Below are 21,918 nucleotides of genomic sequence, written 5' to 3'. Positions count from 1 at the left end.
CCTTGTGAGATTGGTTGCATATGTTTGATGTTCACTGCTAAAAATATCTTCAAAGAATGGCTTAAACAGTAGGAGAATATATTATTGAAACAAAACTCCAAGCAAAACTAGCTCCAAACAGTCTTTCTTGAAATTTTCAAGGGTTAAACTGGACCAAAGATTACAAATGGCTGCTGTGTGTGGGCTGGGGGGCTGGAGGGGGGTTGGGAGCTGGGGTGTTAGGGGTCCCATTCTCAGCTCCTACTCATTTGAATTCAAAAAGACCAAATCTCTTCAAATGCAGCCTTCCTGAGCACTTTGGCAAAATGCAGACTTCTTGCGAGGAGGAGTTGGGCACCTGTTCACTTGCAGTTGTGAAGTTTTTTTTTTGTGGGACCACAGTGCTAGCAAGAACTTTCTAGCATCTGCTGTGTGGGTTGCTGAATCTCCGGCAGCCTTGGAGATGGGAGGGAAGAAGCAGCTGTGGGTATCAGGCCAGGTAGCTGGAGAGGCCACAGGCTGGACACAGGAGGAGCAGGAGCTATGCCAGACTCAACAATGAAGCCAGATTATATGAGGCCAAACGAAGAGATTAAAAGCAAAACATTCCCGCAAGGCCAGCAAATTTTTCCTGAGAGCCATTTGGCAGCTCCTAGTTTTGCGTTGCTTTTCTACAGCAACTTAGCCAGTGGAAAGAAAAAACGGTCAGCTTGAAATTCTAAATATATACTATGTCCAACCCTTTCCCCCAAGACTGGATTCCTTGGAAAAGAAAATGGAAATCGTGGCTGGCTAGGAGCAATGACAGAAGCTGCCTTATAGAACTGGGCTGGAACTTTCAGTGGAACCTCGAATGATGGGTTCCCCTTCTGTAAACCTGAGAAAGAGACAGCAAAGAAGTGACCTCGGGGGCAAGAACAAGAGAGGGTAAAGCTTGTGTGCTTTTCCATGTAAGGGAATTATTTTATGACCATGAAAAGTCAAGCTCCCCGTACATATCAGCATTTTAGGACTTTGACGAAGGTTCCAGAGTCTCCACTTCTTCCTCTCTTCCCTGCCTTTTCATGGGATTTAAAAAGTTGAGATGCTATGTGCACATCCGAGTAAAGTATTCGAGTAGTGTGCATTCTCGAAAGAGTTTTCAATTCAATATGAAATATCTAAACTTTTATTATATAGTACAAAATTCACAAAAGTTTGCAAAGTTAAAAGGAATAGAAGGCAGAGTGTCCAGTGCCGAGAAATAGACAAATTTGGGCATCTTAAGCCCAAAGATGTTTCAGAGGTAGCTACACACTGGGCTGGAAGGCAGGGGACTGCTTGGGGCACCAGGGCTCCTGCCTTCTGGGGAAGAGAGGCCCGGGATTTTAAGAGGCCACATGGCACTGCGCTGATTTTGCTGATGGTAACAGTGTGTCTTTTAAAAGCAAAGTGGGATTACAGGGTAGAAAGAGATGAAGAGTGGGCAGTCATGCAGAGTGAGAACATGTTTTCCCAGTAGCAGGGGGTGCCCCTTTATGGTGTCCCCGACCCTGAGATGTGACGGGACTCTGCCAACTTGAAGCTTCCTTCCTTGCTATGTCATCTAAATGGAACTGTCAAAGTCTAATCAGAAGAAGAAATTATGATTTGGAAAAAATGAAAGTATTCTACAGTTCTTTCCATAATCCCAGACTTCACATAAAAACATCCACTGATGAATCATTTGAAGACTTTTCCTGTTTTTTTTTTTTGGTAAAATAAATTATTGTGATTTTAAAATTTTGATGAAAAATTCTCTGAATCTCCTTCTGAGGAGGCTTGGGAGTCTTGCTCAAATGTGGGCTCAAACAGTGGCCTCTCTGGTTTTGGGTCCTTCTGCTCCAAATTCAAAAATAATAAAATAAAGCATTGACTTCTCTTTTGGGACTTCTGTCCCATTGTTGGCTTTCTTAGGAGGTGCTCCTGGAGCCATGACCAGCTAGCAATATTTACTGCGGATTCAGGAATAAGCTTGATTTAATTCTTATCCAGACACGCCTTTAAGGCATAAGTATTTACAGTGATTGGCTCAAGTGCAAACACCAATAAAATAGATTTTTACGTTTGCAATTTTCAAGTGTTCCAAAGCTTCATATCTTGAAAATGGATGTAAAAGACAAATTTGGTTTAAAATCTAATTTTCCTAAAAGCTTTTTCATACTTGCCTTTGCTGCTACAAAGGCTCTAAGAACAACTTGTAGGAAGTGGTACAAATGATAAGAGAAATAACAAATACAAATATGATTTGTGGTATAATATCTAAAAATAAAATCCAGTAGGCTCAATAGGAGGCTCCTATGCTAAGCCCCATGTCAGCAAAAACATCATCTAAGTAAATTCCCATTTCCTGTGAATGACTGGCTTGCCCAGAAAACAGAATTTAAATCAGCCAATCAGCTACTGCCAATTTCTTCTTAACTTCCTCATTGCTAAGCAATTATTTGCATTAGGAAATGTCTGCATTAGCCAATGAAAATTCCCTCCGGATAACCTCCCTTTTTCTGTCTATAAAAGCCCATGGCTCTCTTCATTCAGTGGAACGTCTCTCTACCTCTTGGCAATTGGGATCTCTCCAATTCATGAACTGATTTAATAAAATCCTGAGAACTAACCAAATTTTGCTCAAATTTTTATTTTAACAGTTATGTTGGCAACTGCAAAGGAATCCAAAGGACTCTGTGAATAACTTGAATGCCAGGTGCAGTGCCTGCTGGGATCCATTGGCTTCATTGCTCTCACGTCTCCCCAGAGTCCTGGGAGAGCTCGTTGGGTCCAAGCTCTGCTCATTTTGCATTTGCCGTTCCCAATGGGCTCCTGTCCAGGGGTTCATGGGCTGACTGTTCCGGGCGGAAGGTCCCACAGGAGGAGGCTGAGTCCTTACCCTTTGGTTTTGTTCACAGCATTTCTGCTGTGGGGTCCACAGCAATTTTTCTACTGGTTTGCTATGGGATCCTCAAATTCCAAGAGCCCTCCAAAGGCTGGCTGGTGCCCCAGAACCTTTTAGGTTTAAGAATGGTGAGCCCGGAGCTGCGCCTACTTAACTAAGTGGGAGAACATCACTGAGGATGACTTAGAATTACAATGGCCCTTCAGGGGAATTTAGCAGCTGAAGGAGATCACTCATCTCAGAAGTGCACTTGCAAAAGGAGGTCCCAGAACTAGGCCAAATGGGAGGCCTATTTTAATTCGTACTCAGAATCTACTAAGTAATTCCAGGACCCTGAAACAGCTTATACATACTCGTGAGTTTTATATTTCTATGTCTTTGTGTTTTTATGTCTGAATGCAAGCTGAAAATTTTTAAGTTAAAGCTATAAGCTCTCTAGTTGTGTCTGTCTTGATGTCTGAAGTGTAATATTTTTCTATCTCTGGATGGTAGTAACAAATTAACTCATAAAATTCCTTAAAAGAGCTCTACTTAAATCAGCTTAAAGACAAATAAGCACTCACATATGAATTAACACTCATAAAATCCTGAAATTAAAAAGCAAACTTCTATTATTCCCAGTGGAAAAAAAGTTTTCATAGAACTAAAAACAAATATTTAAAAAAATTAAGTTCATATAATTCAGATAAATCTTTGATAAACAGGATTAGTTTAATATTGTCAGTTAAATAAGAACAGCTACACCTTCTAAATTAGTAAGTACAATACAAGCACAAATTTATTCTCCCTAAACTTATACAGCTTTACTGATAAAATAAGCAAGTATTATAGCTACTAAATCTTTAAGATGATGAAAAATGCAAATCTATTTAATCAAATTGAGTTGATATTTGGGTATGCTTAATTTTAAAAATGATTGTGTTTTGTAGGATGTTTGTTTAATGATAGTTTCAAAGTTCTTATTGGTAACTTAAGGTAAGCAGGTATTGTAAAGCAAGCTTTGTTAACGAAAAAGAGGGTAGTTTTGCCTTAAGTAAAATGATTGGTTGTCTCAGAATGAGAAACAGGAATGTGTAAGAAAAAACCTAGATACTGAAAGCTGCAAAAAAGTTTATGAAAAGGAAACTTATTTTTTCATGACCAAGATCTGAGAGGCTTATGAGAGATTTTTAAAAGTCCAATCAGAAGTTCCTTATAAAAACTATCAGCAAAGCAAACTTAAAAGAGTCAGCCATTCTTGCTGTACCGATATAAATGATCAGGCTAAGTCAGAGGAAAAAAGCCTTATTTTATAATTAAGAATAATCTCTTTGGGGTTATCCCTGATCAAACAAAGAGTAACTGTAACTCAATATTGTCAATCTCTAATGACTTATGCAAAAGGTTTTCTCCAATAGGTAAAGGATGCATTTCTAGATTCGAGTCTTCCTCAGGTGCCTCACACCCTAACTTTTGGCAATTGGGGACACTGGAAATGACATCAACGCAAAATAGTCCTTGAACCTCACTGGAAGGGGCCTTGCAGTAGAAGGGATTGAACTTTGGGTTCACATCTCACAACGAAGGGCTCCACTTCCAACAGCTGGACATGTGGCCAAACCAAAGACCCACAACTAAAATTTACTGGGACAAGAGGTAGACGGCTTCACCCAAAAGCAGGGAACAAGACCCCAAGAACCCCTACATCCCAGTCATGTTCCTTATTATATTATTCTGTACAATTATCGTTGCCTTTCTATTGCTTCCACACCCCTTCTGCACACCTTTTCCATCTTTCTTAGAAAATTCTACCACCAAAAACATTCAAACTCTTCTTGTTGGTCTCTCTCTTTCTTCTTGCGAAGGCCTAGGAAGACACAACTATCATTTGTTTTTCCCAGGCCACAGCAAAAGGGGGACTCTCAGTGATGGCTGGATTTGTCATCATAAACCACAATTCTGGAGATGATGCCAGAGACCCAATTGTTTCACCCATGACCAATCACTCTCAAATGCCAATGTTAAAAAGTCACTTGCCCTCTATCGCTCCCTCTTCTCCCTACTGAATCAGGATCACCACCACAGAAACTGATTTCCCCAGCCTCATGGTTGCACAAACATCAGGAAGGTCTTCATTTAGAATCTTTTCTTCCCCACACTCCTTGCAACCTGGCAAGATGCAATAACTCCCAATATAACGGAAGTGGCAAAAGGCTCACTCACATATCCAGACGAGATGACCTCAACTTCTCTAGGGGTGGCCTATGATCCTTCAATGTTTTGTTTTCTTTATGGTGAAAATGAAACCTCTACCAGTTGGACCACTTCCTACATAGGCTGTTGGACAGGGACAGGACAGTGCAACCTTGGACGTCCTCTTGTTCCCTTAGAAACTCGTAACAAATCTGAAGTTTCACATTGGGTTACCTCATTTAATTTGCATTCCAGAGCCAGATGTGATTTACGTGGGGGTGTCACTGATGCCCAATAAGCCTTTTCCGTTAGACTCTTATTGCCAATGAATATGAGATTAAAAATTTATCTATAATAGTAGAAAAAAATTGCTAATTCCACTGCAACAGTTATTGCTGCATAAGAAAACTCTTTAGATTTTTTGGCTAAAGTTAATTTAAAAAAAAGCATAGTGCTTTACTACTTGCTGGCTGAGTAAGGAGGAGATTATGCTGTCACCAATACCACCTGCTGGACTTGAATAAATACTTCTGGGGAAGTTGAAACACATGAAATATTCAACCAAGCCACAAGGCTCAAACAAGTAAATCCTTCCTTGAGATTGATTTTTGATCTCCTTGATTTCAGTTGATTTGGGTCCTGGGGTCCTTGTTTCAGAAGCAAACTTCAAAGAGTGGGCATTTTAATACTCATAGCAATCAGAATAGTTTCCCTGGTAAGCTGCATCCTTTCATGTGTTTTACATGACTGCGGCCAGCCATCTCACTGAATGATGTCTGCCAGCTAGACTGACAGCAGTGTGAAGAGAAGTGAAATGACCACCCCCTTGACATCTGAGACCTAGAGCTGATCACCAACAAGAGCCATCGAGGGCAGCAGATGGTAACTGAGAGGAAAGCCAAGGCCTTTAAGTTTTATCTTTGCCTTGGGCTTGGCCAAGGGCTGGGTCAAAACGGAGGGGATTGATAGGCAAAATCTAGTAGGCCCAACTGAAGGGGTCCATACTAAGCCCCATGTCAGCTAAACTAAAATCTAAGTAAGTTTCTATTCCTATAAATATCTGGCTCATCCAGAAAACAGAATTTAAATCAACCAATCAGCTATCACTTAATCCCATTCTTGCCACCAGCTAACCTCCTCATTGTTAAGCAACTGCCTGCACTAACCATATTAGGAAATAGACTCGGAAGTAACCAAGAACATCTCTTCCCAACATACTCCCTCTTTCTGTCTATAAAAACCCATCCTTTCTACCTTGTGGCTACTGGAATCTCCCCAATTCATAAATTGATTCAATAAAACTCTCTGAGATCTTAACCAAATTTTGCTCAAGCCTTTAACACATCCAACATTTAAAATAATCGTCGAAGTAAAACCTGGGCTGTACATGAGCTTCAGTTGATATATGGGTCTGTGAACATAAAGAGTTCATGTTTCTATATTGAGCTGAGTGTATCGCCTGAAATGGTAAATCAGCAAGCTGCCAGCTTTGGAAAGTTTTAACCAAGAATCAGCTTTCTCTAAATTTGCAGACTTTTCAAAGAAATTCCATGTTGGAAGTACCTACCAAAAGCTGTCCGGCAAAGCAGACGAAGAGGATAAAGGCAAGCGAGAGAAATGCAACTCCGAAGGAAATCCCGAGGTTGGAAGTTCTATCAGGAAACAAAAAGGAGCAGATTAGTGAGGAGGGCATTTCTATTATACCGGAAATCTACCTGTTTGGGGCTTAATTATCAAGTGACTTGACCCCTTGCTAATTTTTGGAGAAATGAAAATGGACATAAAACAGATAAAAAATGTATCCACAGAAAAGTGTCTGTAGTTTGGCATAGTGAACATGTTAGGAGTCATTAAAACTGCCCTATAAAACTGAAAGCAGGGACTCAAACAGATATTTCCACACTGATGGCCATAGCAGCATCATTCACAATTGCCAAAAGGTGGAAGTGATTCAAGCGCCCATCAATGGACAAATGGATAAATAAAATGTGTTCTAGCCATATGATGTAATATTACTCAGCCCTAACCAGGGATGAAGTGCTGATTTTTGCTATGACATTTATGGCCCTTGAAAACATTATGCTGAGTAAAAGAAGTCAGACACAAAAGGACAAATATTCTATGGTTTCTCTTACGTGAAATAACTAAAATAAGCAAAGTCAAAGCAATAGAAATCAAGGGTGGTTTCCAGGGGCTGGGAGTAAGGGGGAAATGGAGAGTCAGTATTTAATGAGTGGTCTCTGCTTGGAATGATGAAAATACACTGGAAATAGTGGCAAAGGTTATACAATATTGTCAATGTACTTAATATCGCAGAATTATACACTTACAAATGGTTCAAATGCTGTTTGTATTATGTATATTTTACCACAATAAGAAGGTAAAAAACAAATGAAACACTGAAAACTAAAACACCAAAACATACGTCTTGGTTCTTTACTAAAGGAATACCTTTTTGAACGCCTCACCTATTCCACCAGCCACTGCTGTCCTCCCCCATCTCGGTGGCCTCTTGCCCCAGCTGAGGTCCCAGTGGCTGCTGAGGCCAGGACAGGCTCACCTTCAGGTCTAGATGTCACCTTCCACTATTATTCCTGTTCAGGGGAACACTGAGACTTCCCCACCCTAATTGGACCCCCCAGATTCAGCCTACTCCAGCACCGATACATCCACCTGTTTACTGGTTGTCTCCAGGGTTCCACAGGCTGTGGTTTGGACATGATGCACGAGCCAATGTCCCCCAAAAGGCATCCTGGGACAACATGAAGGAAATGCCCACTAAGTCACGTCAGCCACCCACAGGTCACAGGTGGATTTAAGAATTTTTTTAAAGAGCTATATGCAGTTCCGAGAGGTTCCTTAAATAACAAAATAATTCAAAGCCTTTTAAGACTTTATTAGAGCCAAAAATACAAGGGGTATAAAAAAGGCTGAACCACAAGGAAGAACCCAAAATGAAATTCAGAGGAGAGGCCAAGTGGTATCTGACACCAAAGTGAGACCTGGTGCCGACAAGGCTGCCAGGAGACGAGAGCAGCGAGGAGGGGTGCGGTGCCCCAAATGGCAATGCAGCAGAACAGAAAACCAGCAAAAACCAGCAAGGCTGATGTCACCTTTACATCAGAGTCTGAGGCTTTGCATGCTGAGTTGATCTTCTCAAAGAATGAGTTCTTTGAATTTATTATTAAGATCTATGCTTTCCAATAATTTTCTACATTATTGCTTTCTAATTTATCTTTTAAAAATTCCCTCCTTCTACTTAATTTAGGGCTATATTGTTCTTTTCTTGATTATCATTTATTGGCAATAAGGACATAAGTATTCCTATAACAATAGCTTTGGCCAAATCACACAGCTTTTGGCGCATAGCTATTCATCATCATTCTTTTCTAAGAAGCCTAAAGTTTCAATTTTAATTTTCTCTCAAAAAAGAGTTATTTAGAAGTGTGATTTTTAATTCTCCCCAAAGGAGATTATTTTGGGTAAGCCGTTGTGTTTTCTAATTTTGTTGGAACTGATTTGAGATTGTGGCTTCTATTATTTCTACTTTGACAACATATTTTTCTTCTGGGGTATGATAAATGTGTTCTACTTTTGTTATGTTTTATGGATTTCAGAAAAATGATATGTATTTTCTTTTTGCTGGAAACAAAGCACCTCCACTAAATATATCTATTGACTTGAGCCTGCTGAGTTAGTTAAATCCCCAAAGGGTTTACTTACATGGCTCAATTTGTTCTGTCAACTTTAGATGTATTAATATTTCCAGCTAAGATTGTGGTTTTGTCAATATATCTGAAATGTTTAATAGCTTTTGCTCTGCTGATTTCAGAGAGATGCTGGAGTGCATACAGAGTCGTGATTGTTAAATTTTCTTGGTAACTTTCCTCAATGTAAATCTTTTTTCATGCTAAATGCCTTCTCCTTGAATTCTATCTTTATTTATATTATTGCAGCTTCCTTCTTTATGTAAGCTGTTTCTTGGCATAGCTATTTTTTATCCTTTATTTCCAATCTTTCTCTGTCTTTTTATTTTGGTTAGGTCTTTTGTATGTTCAGTAGAGGTGGCCATTGGCTTATAGCTCCAATCCACAAATCTTTTTCTTTGAATATGGCATTTTTACTAATTCATAATGATGAAGTTGACTAATCTATGATTAGCCTGTTCCATCTTATTTTCTGTTTCCATGTATGGGGTTTTATTTCATTGCTACTTCTGAGTTTGTTTGGATGGGTGACGCTGTTTTCGTCCCATTTTTTTCTTCTTTTAGTTTGGAATTTTAAAGCCAATGTTCTTGTGCTGGTAAACATTAAAGATCTGAAACAGTTAATTTCTTCCATATAGATTCTAATTTCCTCTCATTCTACCCTTCCTTCTCTTCTTTAACTTCCCAGGGAGATGTAATTTTGGATTTTGGACCTAGGATACTAATTAATTGTCATTACGCAATTGCAATCATTTAAATTTAACCAAGTTCCATTGGCTTCTTAGCTGAACACTGTTATTTAGATCCTGCCCCTATTCTGTTCTTTTAATCTTTAAATTAATATTAAACTAAATTTACAGATCTTAGGGTATGATTTGATGAGTTTGGACCAATGAATACAAATGTGTAGCCAGTACCCCAATAAAATTATAGAACTCCTGACCCCAGAAAGTTCCCTTTCTAGAAGGTCCCTTTCTCCACACTTCCACAGGCAACTACTGTTCTGGATTCAATCAACAGAGATTAATTTTTGTCTCTTCTAGAATTTCATATAAGTGATATACAAAGAGTAAATATAAATGGTAATATAAAGAGTAGGTAATTATTTTCTTTTATATCTAACTTCTTTCAACATGTTTTTGAGATTTATCTGTGTAGTATCAATGCATTCTTTTTATTTTTGAGTAATATTCAATTACATGAATATACCTTAATTATTTTATTCACTTTCTGGTAATACCTGTAGTGGTTTTAAAATGCTGGTAAGTTCTTTGACATTCTTCTCTTCAAAAAGTGGGCCTCTTTTCCCTCCCTTTGCATGTGAGCCCGATTTAATGATACTTTTAGTGAACAGAATGTGAAAGTGATGGTGGGTAACTCCTAAGACCAGTTTATACAAAGCACTGCTGGTCTGTTTTGTACTTTTAAGGGTTGGTCCCTGTGGGAAATCAGCAACTCGCTGTGACGACGCTCATGCAGCCTTATAGAGACCCACCAAGGGGAGCTAAGTCCTTTTGCCAACAAGCCAGAGCTACCTGCCAGCCAGGTGTGTGTGGCCCCCTTGAGAGCGGGTCCTCCAGCCACAGTCAAGCCTTCAGCTGGCCACAGCCTCATGAGAGCTGCCAAGCCAGAACCACAGAGCTAAGCCTGCCTGATTTCCTGACCCATACAACTGTTGAGAATAGTAATGCTTACTGTTTTAACCACTAAATTTTACGGTAATATGCGAGACAATAAAAGATAACTAAGAGAATGGAGTTTGGGTCGTTTTCCAGTTTTGGCTCTTATGGAAAAAAAAAACCAGCTATAAACTTTTTAAAAAAATTGACAGTTTCCCAAAGTGGTTGTACTATTTTCCCCAGTTTCTCTATTTCTTTGCTAATGCCAGTCTTTTAATTTTAGTCATTGCAGTGGATCTGTAATGGGAACTCTTTAATTGTAGTTTAAATTTGCATTTCTCTGAGGGCTAATTTAATGTTGAAAATGTTTTCATGTTTTTATTAGTCATTCATAAAACTTCCTTAGGGTGCTGTCTACTCAGACTTCTGCCAATTTAAAAAATCAGTTGCCTTTTTATTACTGAGTTTTGGGAGTTCTTTATATATTCTGGATATAATTCCTCTGTCAGTTATATATATTGCCAAAATTTTCTCCCAACCTGCAGTTGGTGATGACTTTAAATTTTGATGAAATCTAGTATACAAATTATTTTGTTTTAAGTTTTGCTTTCTTTGTCCTCTAAGAAATATTTGGCTATTTCAGTCATAAATATATGTTCCTATGTTTTACCTGCAAGCTTTGGAATTTTAACAGCTTTTATGTTTATGTTTCTGATTCACCACAAATTAATTTTTGTTTTTGGTTGGGCGTGATGTGGGGGTTTAGGTTCCTTTCTATGTATATGTAGTTATTTTGGCACCATTTGTGGAATAGATTCCCCTTTCTGTATTGGATTGTTTGGGCACATTTGCTGAAAATCAAATGACTGCATAAACAGGGTCCTATTTCTGGGTTTTCTATTCTAGTCCATTGATCTATTTCCCTACTCTGAGGCAAATGCCACGTCGTCTTAATCATGCCAGCTTCATGGTAAGTCTTGAAATCAATAGTATAACCTCCTAATTTTGTTCCTTTTGCCAAGCTTATTTTAGCAATGGTAGGTCCTTTGCATTTCTACAAAAAATTTTAGAATCAGCTTTTCAATGTTCAAAAAGAAAACCTCTTGACATAATGATTGGGATTGCCTCTAAGCTGAAGGTTGCTTTTGAAGGGAACTGATATCTTAAAAATACTGTGTCTTCCAATCCATTAACATGGCTTATCTAATCATTTATTTAGGCATTTTTACATTGCTTTTAGCAATGTTTTGCAGCTTTTGATGCAAGCATCTTTCATAGCTTTTGTTAAGGGTATTATGTGATATTTTATGGGTTTTGATGCTATTGAAAGTGGAATTTAAAAATTTTATTTTCCAATTAATTGTTGATAATTACAAAGAAATAAAACAATTTATGTGTTTTGACTTTGTTTCATTTGACTTCTTAGATTCACTTATGAGTTCCAGCAGTTTTTTTTTTAGATTACTAAAGACTTTGTACATAAACCATCATGTTATGTGCATATCGTGTTACATGCTAATAGTTTTACACTTTCCTTTTAAATCTGTATGGCTTTTGTTTCTTTCCCTTGCTTTACTGTACTGGCAAAGATCTCCAGTAGAATCATGAATAAAAGTGGCAAGAATGTAAATCACTGTTTTGTTCTCAAAGTTAAAGATATAGGTTCAATAATTCATGAGTAAGAATGGTGTTAGTATGAGTTTTTTTGTAGACACCCTTAAGCAGACTGAGGAAGTTCTCATTCACTCCTTTTGTTGAAAGTTTTGAATTTTGTCAAACGCGTTTTCAGCATCTATTGAGATAATCATATAGTTATATTTTATTTTCTTAATGTGGGGTCTAACATTGATTTTTTAAAACATTAAACCAACATTGCATATCTGGGATAAGTTGTACTTTGTCACGATTTATGCACTTTTTATATATTTATAGATTTTATTTGTTAATAGTTTATGAAAAATTTTTCTATGTTCATGGTGTTTAATTTTCTTTTCCTATAATGTGCTTGTCAGGTTTTGATATTAAGGTTGCACTGGCTTCATAACAAGAGCTGCGAAGTAGCCTTGCCTCTTTTTTTCTATAAGATTTGTGTAAGTTTGTGTTACTTCATCTTAGAATGTTTGGCAAAATTTACCCATTTGGATGTGAAATTTTCTTCATGAGAAGGTTTCTGAAAAAAAAATCAACAACTTTGATAGATGCCCAATTCAAATTTTCTTTTCCATTATATATCAAATTTGGTAAGTTGTCTTTTCAATGAACTCCTCCATTTTATTTAACATGTAAATTTTCTTAGTTAAACATAATTTATAGTATTCTATATTTATCCTTTTTATTCCTTATGTTGTTAGCTTGGGTGTTTTGTGAGTCTCTCTCAATCTTCTTTCTCTTGATCAGTTTTTCTGGTGGTTTAGGTATATTTAAAAATCCTTTTCAGAAACTGATTTTTGGCTAGATTAACCAATAGAGGCTGATTTCCTCTATTGGCTGCTTTACATTTTATTGACTTAGTCCTGTATCATTATTATTTACTTCCTTATACATACTTGAATTAAATTTGCTCATCTTTTTGCTTACTTTCTGCTGGTAGTTTGAGACTATTGTATACCCCAGAAAAGCCATGTTATTTTACTAATCCAGGTAGAGCAGACCTGTTGTTTAGGGTGGTACCTTTTGATTAGGTTGTTTCCATGGAGATGTGAATCACCCAATTGTGGGTATAACCTGTTCATCAAGTTGTTTCCATGGAGATGTGAACCACTCAACTGTGGGTGGGACTTTTTTGATTTGGCAGTTTCCTTGGAGATATGACTTCACCCATTCAAGGTGGGTATTAATGCACTCACTGGAGTCCTTTAACAGGGAACCATTTTGGAAAAAGCTGAGAGCAAAGACAGAGCTGTCTGGAGATATAGAAAGAAAATGCTCCAGGGGAAGCTGTATGAAATCAGAAGCCAAAAGACCAGGAGACATCAGCCACATACCGTCTGAGCTGACAGAGGTGCTCCAGATGCCACTGGCTTTTCTTGAATCAAGGTTTTTTTCTCTGGATATCTTAGTTTGAATATTTTTATGGCCTTAGAACTGTAAACGTGTAGTTTAATAAATTCCCTTTATAAAAACCTACCTATTTTTGCAATATTGCATTTCCAGCAGCATTAACAAACTAAATCAGATTTTGGTACCAGAGAAGTTAGATGCCATGATTTTCAAATACCAAGTATGTTGGAGTGGCTTTTTACATGGATAAGTGGAAGATTCTAGTAGAATTGTGATATGCTTGAAAGGAAAGGCCCAGAATGCTTTGAAAAGACTGTTGGTAGAAATATGGACACTAAGGGTGTTTCCAATGAAGGCTTAGACAGAAATGATGCCTTGGTGTTATTGCAAACTGGAAAGATGGCTATCCTTGTTTCCAAGTGGCAGAGAATTTGGCAAAATTAAGTGCTAGTGTTAGATGGAAGGCAGAATTTGAGAGTGATGAACCTGGATATTTAGCTGAGGGAATTTCTAAACTAAATGTGGAAAATACAGCCTGGCTACTCCTTGCAGCTTACAGTAAAATGAGAGAGGAAGGAGATAAGTTGACAACTGAACTCTTAGGTACAAAGAAACCAGAAACTGATAGTTCAGAAAATTCTGAGCTTTTGGAAAATGAGACACCAAAGGCTATGGCCCCATGTGAGGATTTAGGGAAACATGGAACCACTCAGCCATTTCAGAAAAAAGTCAGATGGGAGATGGGGTTATCCAGAAGGGATGTGTGGAAAGCCTTATTGTCTGATGGCTTCAATCCCTGTATGCTACATGGAAAATCAACACATTTTTTTGTGAGAGCTATATGAATGGAACCATTGCTGGTCTGAACTAAAAGAGACAGAAAAAAGAACAGACTGAGGAAAAATGAGTTTAAAGACAGAACCATGGAAGCTAAGGTCTGAAGCCAAGAACTCTCAGGCCAGGAGAGGGTACCCACTCCACCCATGTGGAAAGGGTGAGTTTGCTCCAGAGCAAAGAGCAGGCCTCTGCCTCAATGTTCAGGAAGAGTTTTGCCACTTCCAGCCTCAGACAGGGTGCAGCATATTCCCTGGGGATTGAGGAGAGCCTTGCTGCCATCCTATTATTTCAAGGGGTTTCAGTGTGTGTCCCAGAGATGGCAAAACATTCGGGTGCTGCCCCAATGCTTGAAGAGTGTGGAGACAGAAAAAAGGAGGTCTTCCTAAAGTTCCTCAAGGTTAAATCTTCACGCCAGTGTTTGGAGAGAGAAGAGCCACTACATAGGCCCTTGGGAAGGGTGGGACTGCTGCTTTCTAAAGCCCCTACGGTAAATGACTATCAGACTTTGAAATCTAACGGAGTTTGCCCTTAAGGTTTTTGGAATGTTTGATTCTGATGACCCTTGTTTTCCTTCCAATCTCCTCCTATGGCAATGGGATCATTTATTGTTCCACTTTTGTATACTGGCAGCAGATTATTTGTTTTGAGTTTTGCAGGTCCATAGCCAGAGGAGAATTTTGTCTTATGACAGACCATGCCTGTAATTGACTTTGATGAGAGTTTGCACTGTTTTTGACTTTGTATTGTATTTGTATTGTTATTGAAATGGTTTAAAGCTTTCTGATATTGTAATGGAATGAATGCATTTTGGGTATGGAAAGAACATGTTGTTTTGGGGTCCAGAGCTTAGAATGTGCTGGTTTGAGACTGCTGTGTACCCCAGAAAAGCCATGTTCTTTTTATTAATACAATCTTGTGGGAGCAGATGTATTATTTAGGGTGGAACCTTTTGATTAGGTAGTCTCCATGGACATGTGACTCCACTTATTCAAGCTGGGTTTTGTATTTGTTAGTAGGCTGCTGGAATATGATATACCAGAACTGGAATGGTCTTTAAAAAGGGGAATTTTATAAATTGCAAGTTTACAGCTCAAAGCCTATAAAATTGTCCAAACTAAGGCATATAGGGAAATATACTTTAATTCAAGGAAGGCTTATGGGTCAGGAACACCTCTGTCAGCTGGAAAGTCATGTGACTGGCATCTGCTGGTTCCTTGCTCGTGGGCTCCATTGCTCTCAGTCTCTGTCCCTGTGGGGGTTCCTCACTTTGATTCTCTGGGGCTGACTTTCATCTCTTGGCTTCCTTTGGCTCTCTCCAAGTTCTGGCTTGCTTAATATCTCATGGTGATATCTGCTGGGCTCCAAGCATCTCCAAACACCCATATCTCTGTTCTCTACATGTCAGCATCAGTGTCAACTCTGCTCTGAAGTTTTTATCAGTCCTGTCATTTCTGACTCTCTCTCCAAAATGTTTCTTTTCTTAAAGAACTCCAGTAAATTAATCAAGACCCGCTTGGAATGGGTGAAGTCACATCTCCATCTAATCAAACATCACACCCGCAATTATGCATGCCACCTCTCTGTGGATATAATTTAATCAAAAGATTTCAACCTACAGCATTGAATCAAGATTGAAAGAAACAAGGGGTGCAAGGGTAGTTCAGTGGTGGAATTCTCATGCAAGAGACCCAGGTTCAATTCCCAGCCCAGGCACTTCCTCAAAACAAATAAACAGGCAGAAAAGAAAAAACAAAACCAAGTGTAGAAACAAACAAACCACAAAAATTCAATAAAATGGTGCTACAATAACAGGATACTCACATGGAAAAAGAATGAAATGTGACCCCCACCATATAGCACACACACACAAAAGATAAAAAAAACAGCTGCTCCCACAAAATTGGATGAGGATTAAAACATGGCTTTTCTGGGTACATAATATTTTCAAACCAGCATAGGTCTTAATCCACTTACTGGAGTTCTTTAAGAGGGAACTATTTTGGAAAAATTTGAGAGCTAACACAGACAGAGATGTTTAGAGATACAGAAAGAAAATGCCCCTGGAGAAGCTGTTTGAAACTAGAAACCAAAGGACCAGCAGACACCAGCCACATACCTTTCCAGATCAGCCTTTCTTGAGTCAAGGTGTCTTTTTCTGGAAAACTTAGTATGGTTTCCATTTTTATGGCCTTAGAATTGTAAACTTGTAAACTCAATAAATTCCCTTTATAAAAGCCAATCCATTTCTGGTATATTGCATTTCTGGCAGCATTAGCAACCAAAACACTTCCTGAAGTAGAAACCTAGATTATAGATTATAAACTTTCTTCCTCTCTAAAAGGAGCACTTTAAAGCTATAAATTCCCCTCTAAATTACTGCTCTACCTACATCCCACACATTTTGATATGTTATATGTGTCATTATCAAATATAACACATTTTCTAATTTCTCTTGTGCTTTCTTGTTTAACGCATGGTTTATTTGAAAGTATATAGCTTAATATTCAAATATTTTTAGATATTTTAGATATTTTATTGTTATTGATTTTGTTGTGGATAGAGAACAGGCAGTAAGATATTCCTCTTTTCTAACTAATTTCAATCTTTTCAAATTTATTTGGATTCTTTTATGGTTTAGTATATCTGGTCAGTGTTTCATGTTTTGTTAAAATAATATGTATTCTGTGGTTGATCTTAGTGTTCTATGAATGTTAATAAGTTCTACGAAGTGGGTTGTCTTGTCCATTTTTTTTTTTTGAGGGGCGGAGGGAGTATATTTCATAGTCATTATAAAAGTACATCTACTTAATAACAGTGACATAACAAAGGGCTCACCAATGACATGATACAGTTCGAAGTGACTCTTTCTCCCACCCTTCACACGATGACAAGTCCATCATTTCCTTTGGTAACTCCAGGCTGACTGAAATTACAGGCATAGTGGACTGACAAAGAAAAGTTCTGGGTCAAATGGACAATGTGCTGGATACTTACCAAAGGGATAGTCACATGTGCCATATAAATATAATAAAATATTAAAGAATTTCACTTTTCTACTTTCACTAGGTTTCATAGATTTGTCAGGGACTCACACGCAGAAAAATTCAGTTTCTCCCCCTTCCTCACACCCCATCATTTCTCACTGGGTTCAGAAGAAAACCTGAGTTCACAGTTTGAGTTGCCAATCATTTTTTGTTTTTTGTTTTTTTTTTTTAACATGGGCAGGCACCGGGAATCGAACCTGGGTCCTCTGGCATGGCAGGCAAGCATTCCCTGCTGAGCCACCGTGGCCCGCCCGAGTTGCCAATTCTTAATGTGGTCAGTTAGCTGGATAATAATCTGCCACTGTGCTTGAGGCATTTGAGGAATGGAAGACATGTTTGTCCATATTTTTTATATCCTTATTTATTTAGTAAGATATAAAATGAAATATTAAATATCTAATTATGATATAGGATTTGCCTAAATCTCTCTGATTTTGTCAGTGTTTTCCTTTCGTGTATCTCATTTTGTTCTTTTTGTTATCAGCTGTACAATTTTTTATGATTTTTATGTTTTCCTGAATAATTGGCTCACTCATCATTTTCCAATGTCTCTCTCTATCTTTGATAATACTTCTTCTCTCCATGTCTACTTGTACTGATATTAATATAGGTACAGTCATTTTCTTATGCTTATTATGCTGATACTAAATGTTTTCTTATGCTAATACTAAATGGGAACTTAAATTTACAGGAGGGAATGAGGAGCACTGGACATGCTAAATAAGTGTGAGAGTATGAAAGCCTGTATTTTAATATTTTATGAATTTCTCTAAAAAGCAGCCAATTTATTAAAGTAAAAATAATAACATACTCTAAGATTTTGATGGGGAGGAAGATGGGACTATACTGCTATCAGGATCTTATATAATTTTTGAAGTGCTACAGATATTAATGCTAAATAACTTCTGGTAAGTTATGAATGTATATTTCAATTCTTGAGCAATCACTAAAAATTATAAAGCAATATACTATCAGAGGAAATATTTTAAAATATTCAATTAAGCAAAAATATAGAAACGGAGGAATAATATGACATGAGACAAACAGAAAACAAATAGTAAGATGGTAGATATAAAATAAACAATACAAACAAGTGTAATAGACCATATCATACAAATAAAGTAGATAGCAATATGTTAAACTTAAAATCAATCATATCATTAAATGTGAAAGGAATAAACTTTCCAAATAAAAGTATAGGCACATCACGTGCTGCATGCGAAAGATGCACTTTAAATATAAAAGGCAGTCAGGTTTACAGTAAAAAGATGGGTAGCATATATAATGTAAAGAATAAGCATAAGAAAACGACTGTACCTATATTAATATCAGTACTAGTAGACATGGAGAGAAGAAGTATTATCAAAGATAAAGAGAGACATTGGAAAATGATGAGTGAGTCAATTATTCAGGAAAACATAAAAATCATAAAAAATTATACACCTGATAACAAAAAAAAAAATGAGATACATGAAAGGAAAGTTCACTTCAACGTGAAGAATTTTTATTACCATTTCATGTGATGCTGGTTTGCTTATGATGACTTTCCTTGGCTTCCAAGAATGAGTTTTGTAAGCACTAAAATGCATTTTAATGCTTGTTTTCTGGGAATAGCTATCCCACTATGCAGGCAGATGACAGAGACTCAGGAGTTGGCACAATGCACACACTAGAGCCCACTGTGTTTGAGAAAACAGTAGGAGTATTAAAATGTGGCTCCCAATATTTTGTGAAATTCCACCAGATACAGTGAAGAGATTCTCAGAGGAACTAATGATGTTTTTGAAGAATGCATTTAATGACAACCACTTTGCTCTTTCTTCAAATGTCAGAATCCACTAAGCGGGGCCAATAATGGAAAACAATGCAGTAGTACCACTGGCTGCCTGTCATTGACTTAGTGAATTATGACAGATGTGCACTTAGGCAGCGACGACTATTTGTAAAGGTATGTTATGACAATCCCTACTGAAATTGACTCAAGAAGAAACTGAACATCTGAATGGATGTATGAGAACTAAAAAGAATTATCGATCACAAAACTACATGCAGAAAAGCCAGGCCCAGATGGCTTCACTGAGGAATTCTACTAAACATTCAAATAAATAATTAACGCCAAGTTCTTCACAAGCTCTTCAAATATTAAAAGAGGAGGGAACTCTTCCCAGCTCATTCTATAAGGCCAGCAGTTCTGATACTGAAATCTAGACAAACATATCATGAGAGAAGATAAATTACAGATCAATAGCTCTTTGGATATAGACACAAAAATCCTAGACAAAATACTAACAAACCGAATTCAGTCACATATAGAATGGATTATAAACCATGGCTAAGTATTATTTATCTCAGGAATGCAAGGTTGGTTTAACATTAAAAAATCAATGAATGCAATGTACCATAGTAACAAAATAAAGAGAATAAGACATGATCATCTCAATAGATGCAGAAAAAGACTTTGATAAATCCAATGATCTTTCCTGATAAAAAACAATAAAAAACTAGGAAAAGAAGAGAACTACATCATCCTGATAAAGAACAGCTGTGAAAAACCCACAGTCAACATCAAACTAAATGAAAGACTGAATGCTTTCCCCCTGAGATCATGAACAATACAAGGATATCTACTCTTGCAGCTTCTATTTAACATTGTTCTGGGGGTCCTATCCAGGGCAATTAAGCAAGAAAATGAAATACAAGCATCCAAATTGGAAAGGCAGGAGTGAAAGTATGTCCATTTGTAGATTATAATATCTTGTATATTGAAAAGTACGTTATGTTCTGAGATCCAGACTTTAAAGGCTGCCCAACCTCTCACTGACATGCTCATCCTGAGGGTGTGCAGAGTTTGAGTCCATAGTGGCGTTCTTGCTCAGATGAATGTACTTCCCATCCCATTAGTCAGGGAACAAGACGTACCACGATGCATAGTGATGGTTGGTCAAAAGTCCTTAATTAAATCATTTCTCCCGCCTGCTCTAACAGAAGCATGTTTAGGCCTATTAAGCATACCAAGATATTTGCAACTAAATCAATTTTAATTAGCATTCTGGTTTCAGAGTTGTTTCTTCTTAACTTACAAACATAATTATTTTTACATGTGGTGAAAAGCAAGCCTCACTCTTCTCTGTCATGACAAAGGAAAACTTACACTCTTAAGCGAACATTTTTGACTTTGTCACATTAATCAAACCCACTGTTATAGTATTTAGGAGACACAGATTTAAGATGAGGTCCTTCCCCTTTTCTGTTTTCTTCTTCTATCAGTTTATTGCCTTCACTGATCACCCTCTCCTGCAATACCATCATTCTCTAGTCTCCTACTCTATTTATTTGTTTATTACATTATCATTGTCTCTCCTAATAGAATATAAGATATATGGGAGAAGGGACTTTGGGGGCTACTGGTACTTTCCAGCATCTCTGACTGCACTGGTATGTGTTCACAATAAAAGTAGCTACTGGATCATTCCATGAAAGATTGAAAGAATTTATATATGAATTTCTATTGTAGATACCTTCATATATATTTGTCTATTAATATAATTTGTCTTTGTCTATTAATAATACTCAGAATATAATCTAGATAGAAAGCAAAAGGATACTGGTCTGTTTCATCAAGTTAAAACATGCTCAGCTCCTTTCTATAGTTATTGTTCTTCAAATTTCACTATACCAGTGGCCTGTTGCTAATGACTAAAATCAGTTATCATCCTGGAGACAGCACTGGTTCACAGAATATGCATTTTTTCATGATGACAGAATTTATCGTGAGGGACCTGATCACATGGATTAAAGACTACATATTCCAGCCTCCCTTGCAGCTAGGTTTGGATATGGAACAAAAATCTTTATCTTGGGTTATACACTGAAGAGTCATAGGCATGTATAGACATTTTTGCCCTCTGATTCCTGGTCTGTTCCTCCACCCAGTTCCTTAGAATGTGGATGCTGCCATCTTAGAGGATGAAGATGAACAACAAGGCTCAGGAACAGCAAGGTGATGAGTCAGAGGGAGACTGTGTCTCCAAGAACTCTGAGGAATGGAGCACCACGCTAGCCCTTGGCTGCCCACCTCTCGACTTTGTTTATATGTGGGACAAGCAAACTGCTAACTTACATTCAAGGCACTAATTTTGAGGTATTTCCTCACTGTTAGATGAAGTTAATCCAAACCAGTTATAGTAATCTTTGTAAAAGCTATGTGGTTCATTTAGCTTGGACAATGAAAATTATCTTACTTTTTTTCATCTCCTTCCTTCCTTCCTTCCTTCCTTCCTTCCTTCCTTCCTTCCTTCCTTCCTTCCTCCCTCCCTCCCTCCCTCCCTCCCTTCCTTACCTACATTCACTCATTTATTCATTTTACTTTGCCTCAGGATTAATACCCATTGCATCTTGGTACATAAGAAATAATTAACTTACATGATGTCAAGTGTTTGGGCCACCAGAGCAAACTGCTTTCACAATAGCTATTCTTTATCATTTTTGTTTAGAAAATCAAGTCCGTTTTCAATGGACACAAACAATCCTACTATTAAATTTGTTCTATTTTTCATTTTTAAACATACAAACAAAACAAAAATGGCTCTTTTGAATTGAATATTAAACTACAAAAGAATCTAAGTAGAAATAATAGTTCTAAGATATTTAGG

The 21,918-nt window shown here is 37.5% G+C and overlaps 1 protein-coding gene across 4 annotated transcripts in view; it reads right to left on the bottom strand.

Annotated features, from left to right (window-relative positions):
- The window catches only part of ADCY2 (adenylate cyclase 2), a 430,316-nt gene that overhangs the window by 70,466 nt on the left and 337,932 nt on the right, over positions 1-21,918 (bottom strand). For all 4 annotated transcript variants that reach the window (XM_077116823.1, XM_077116824.1, XM_077116825.1 and 1 more), the window contains one exon: positions 6,627-6,711. In XM_077116823.1, the coding sequence (XP_076972938.1) occupies positions 6,627-6,711 (85 nt within the window). The remainder of the gene's footprint in view (positions 1-6,626; positions 6,712-21,918) is intronic.

The sequence above is a fragment of the Tamandua tetradactyla genome, chromosome 9 (genome assembly GCF_023851605.1).
Source record: "Tamandua tetradactyla isolate mTamTet1 chromosome 9, mTamTet1.pri, whole genome shotgun sequence".
Taxonomy (NCBI): Eukaryota; Metazoa; Chordata; class Mammalia; order Pilosa; family Myrmecophagidae; genus Tamandua; species Tamandua tetradactyla.
The sequence above is the reverse complement of the archived record's forward strand: the minus strand, read 5'-3'. Positions and strand labels throughout refer to the sequence as shown.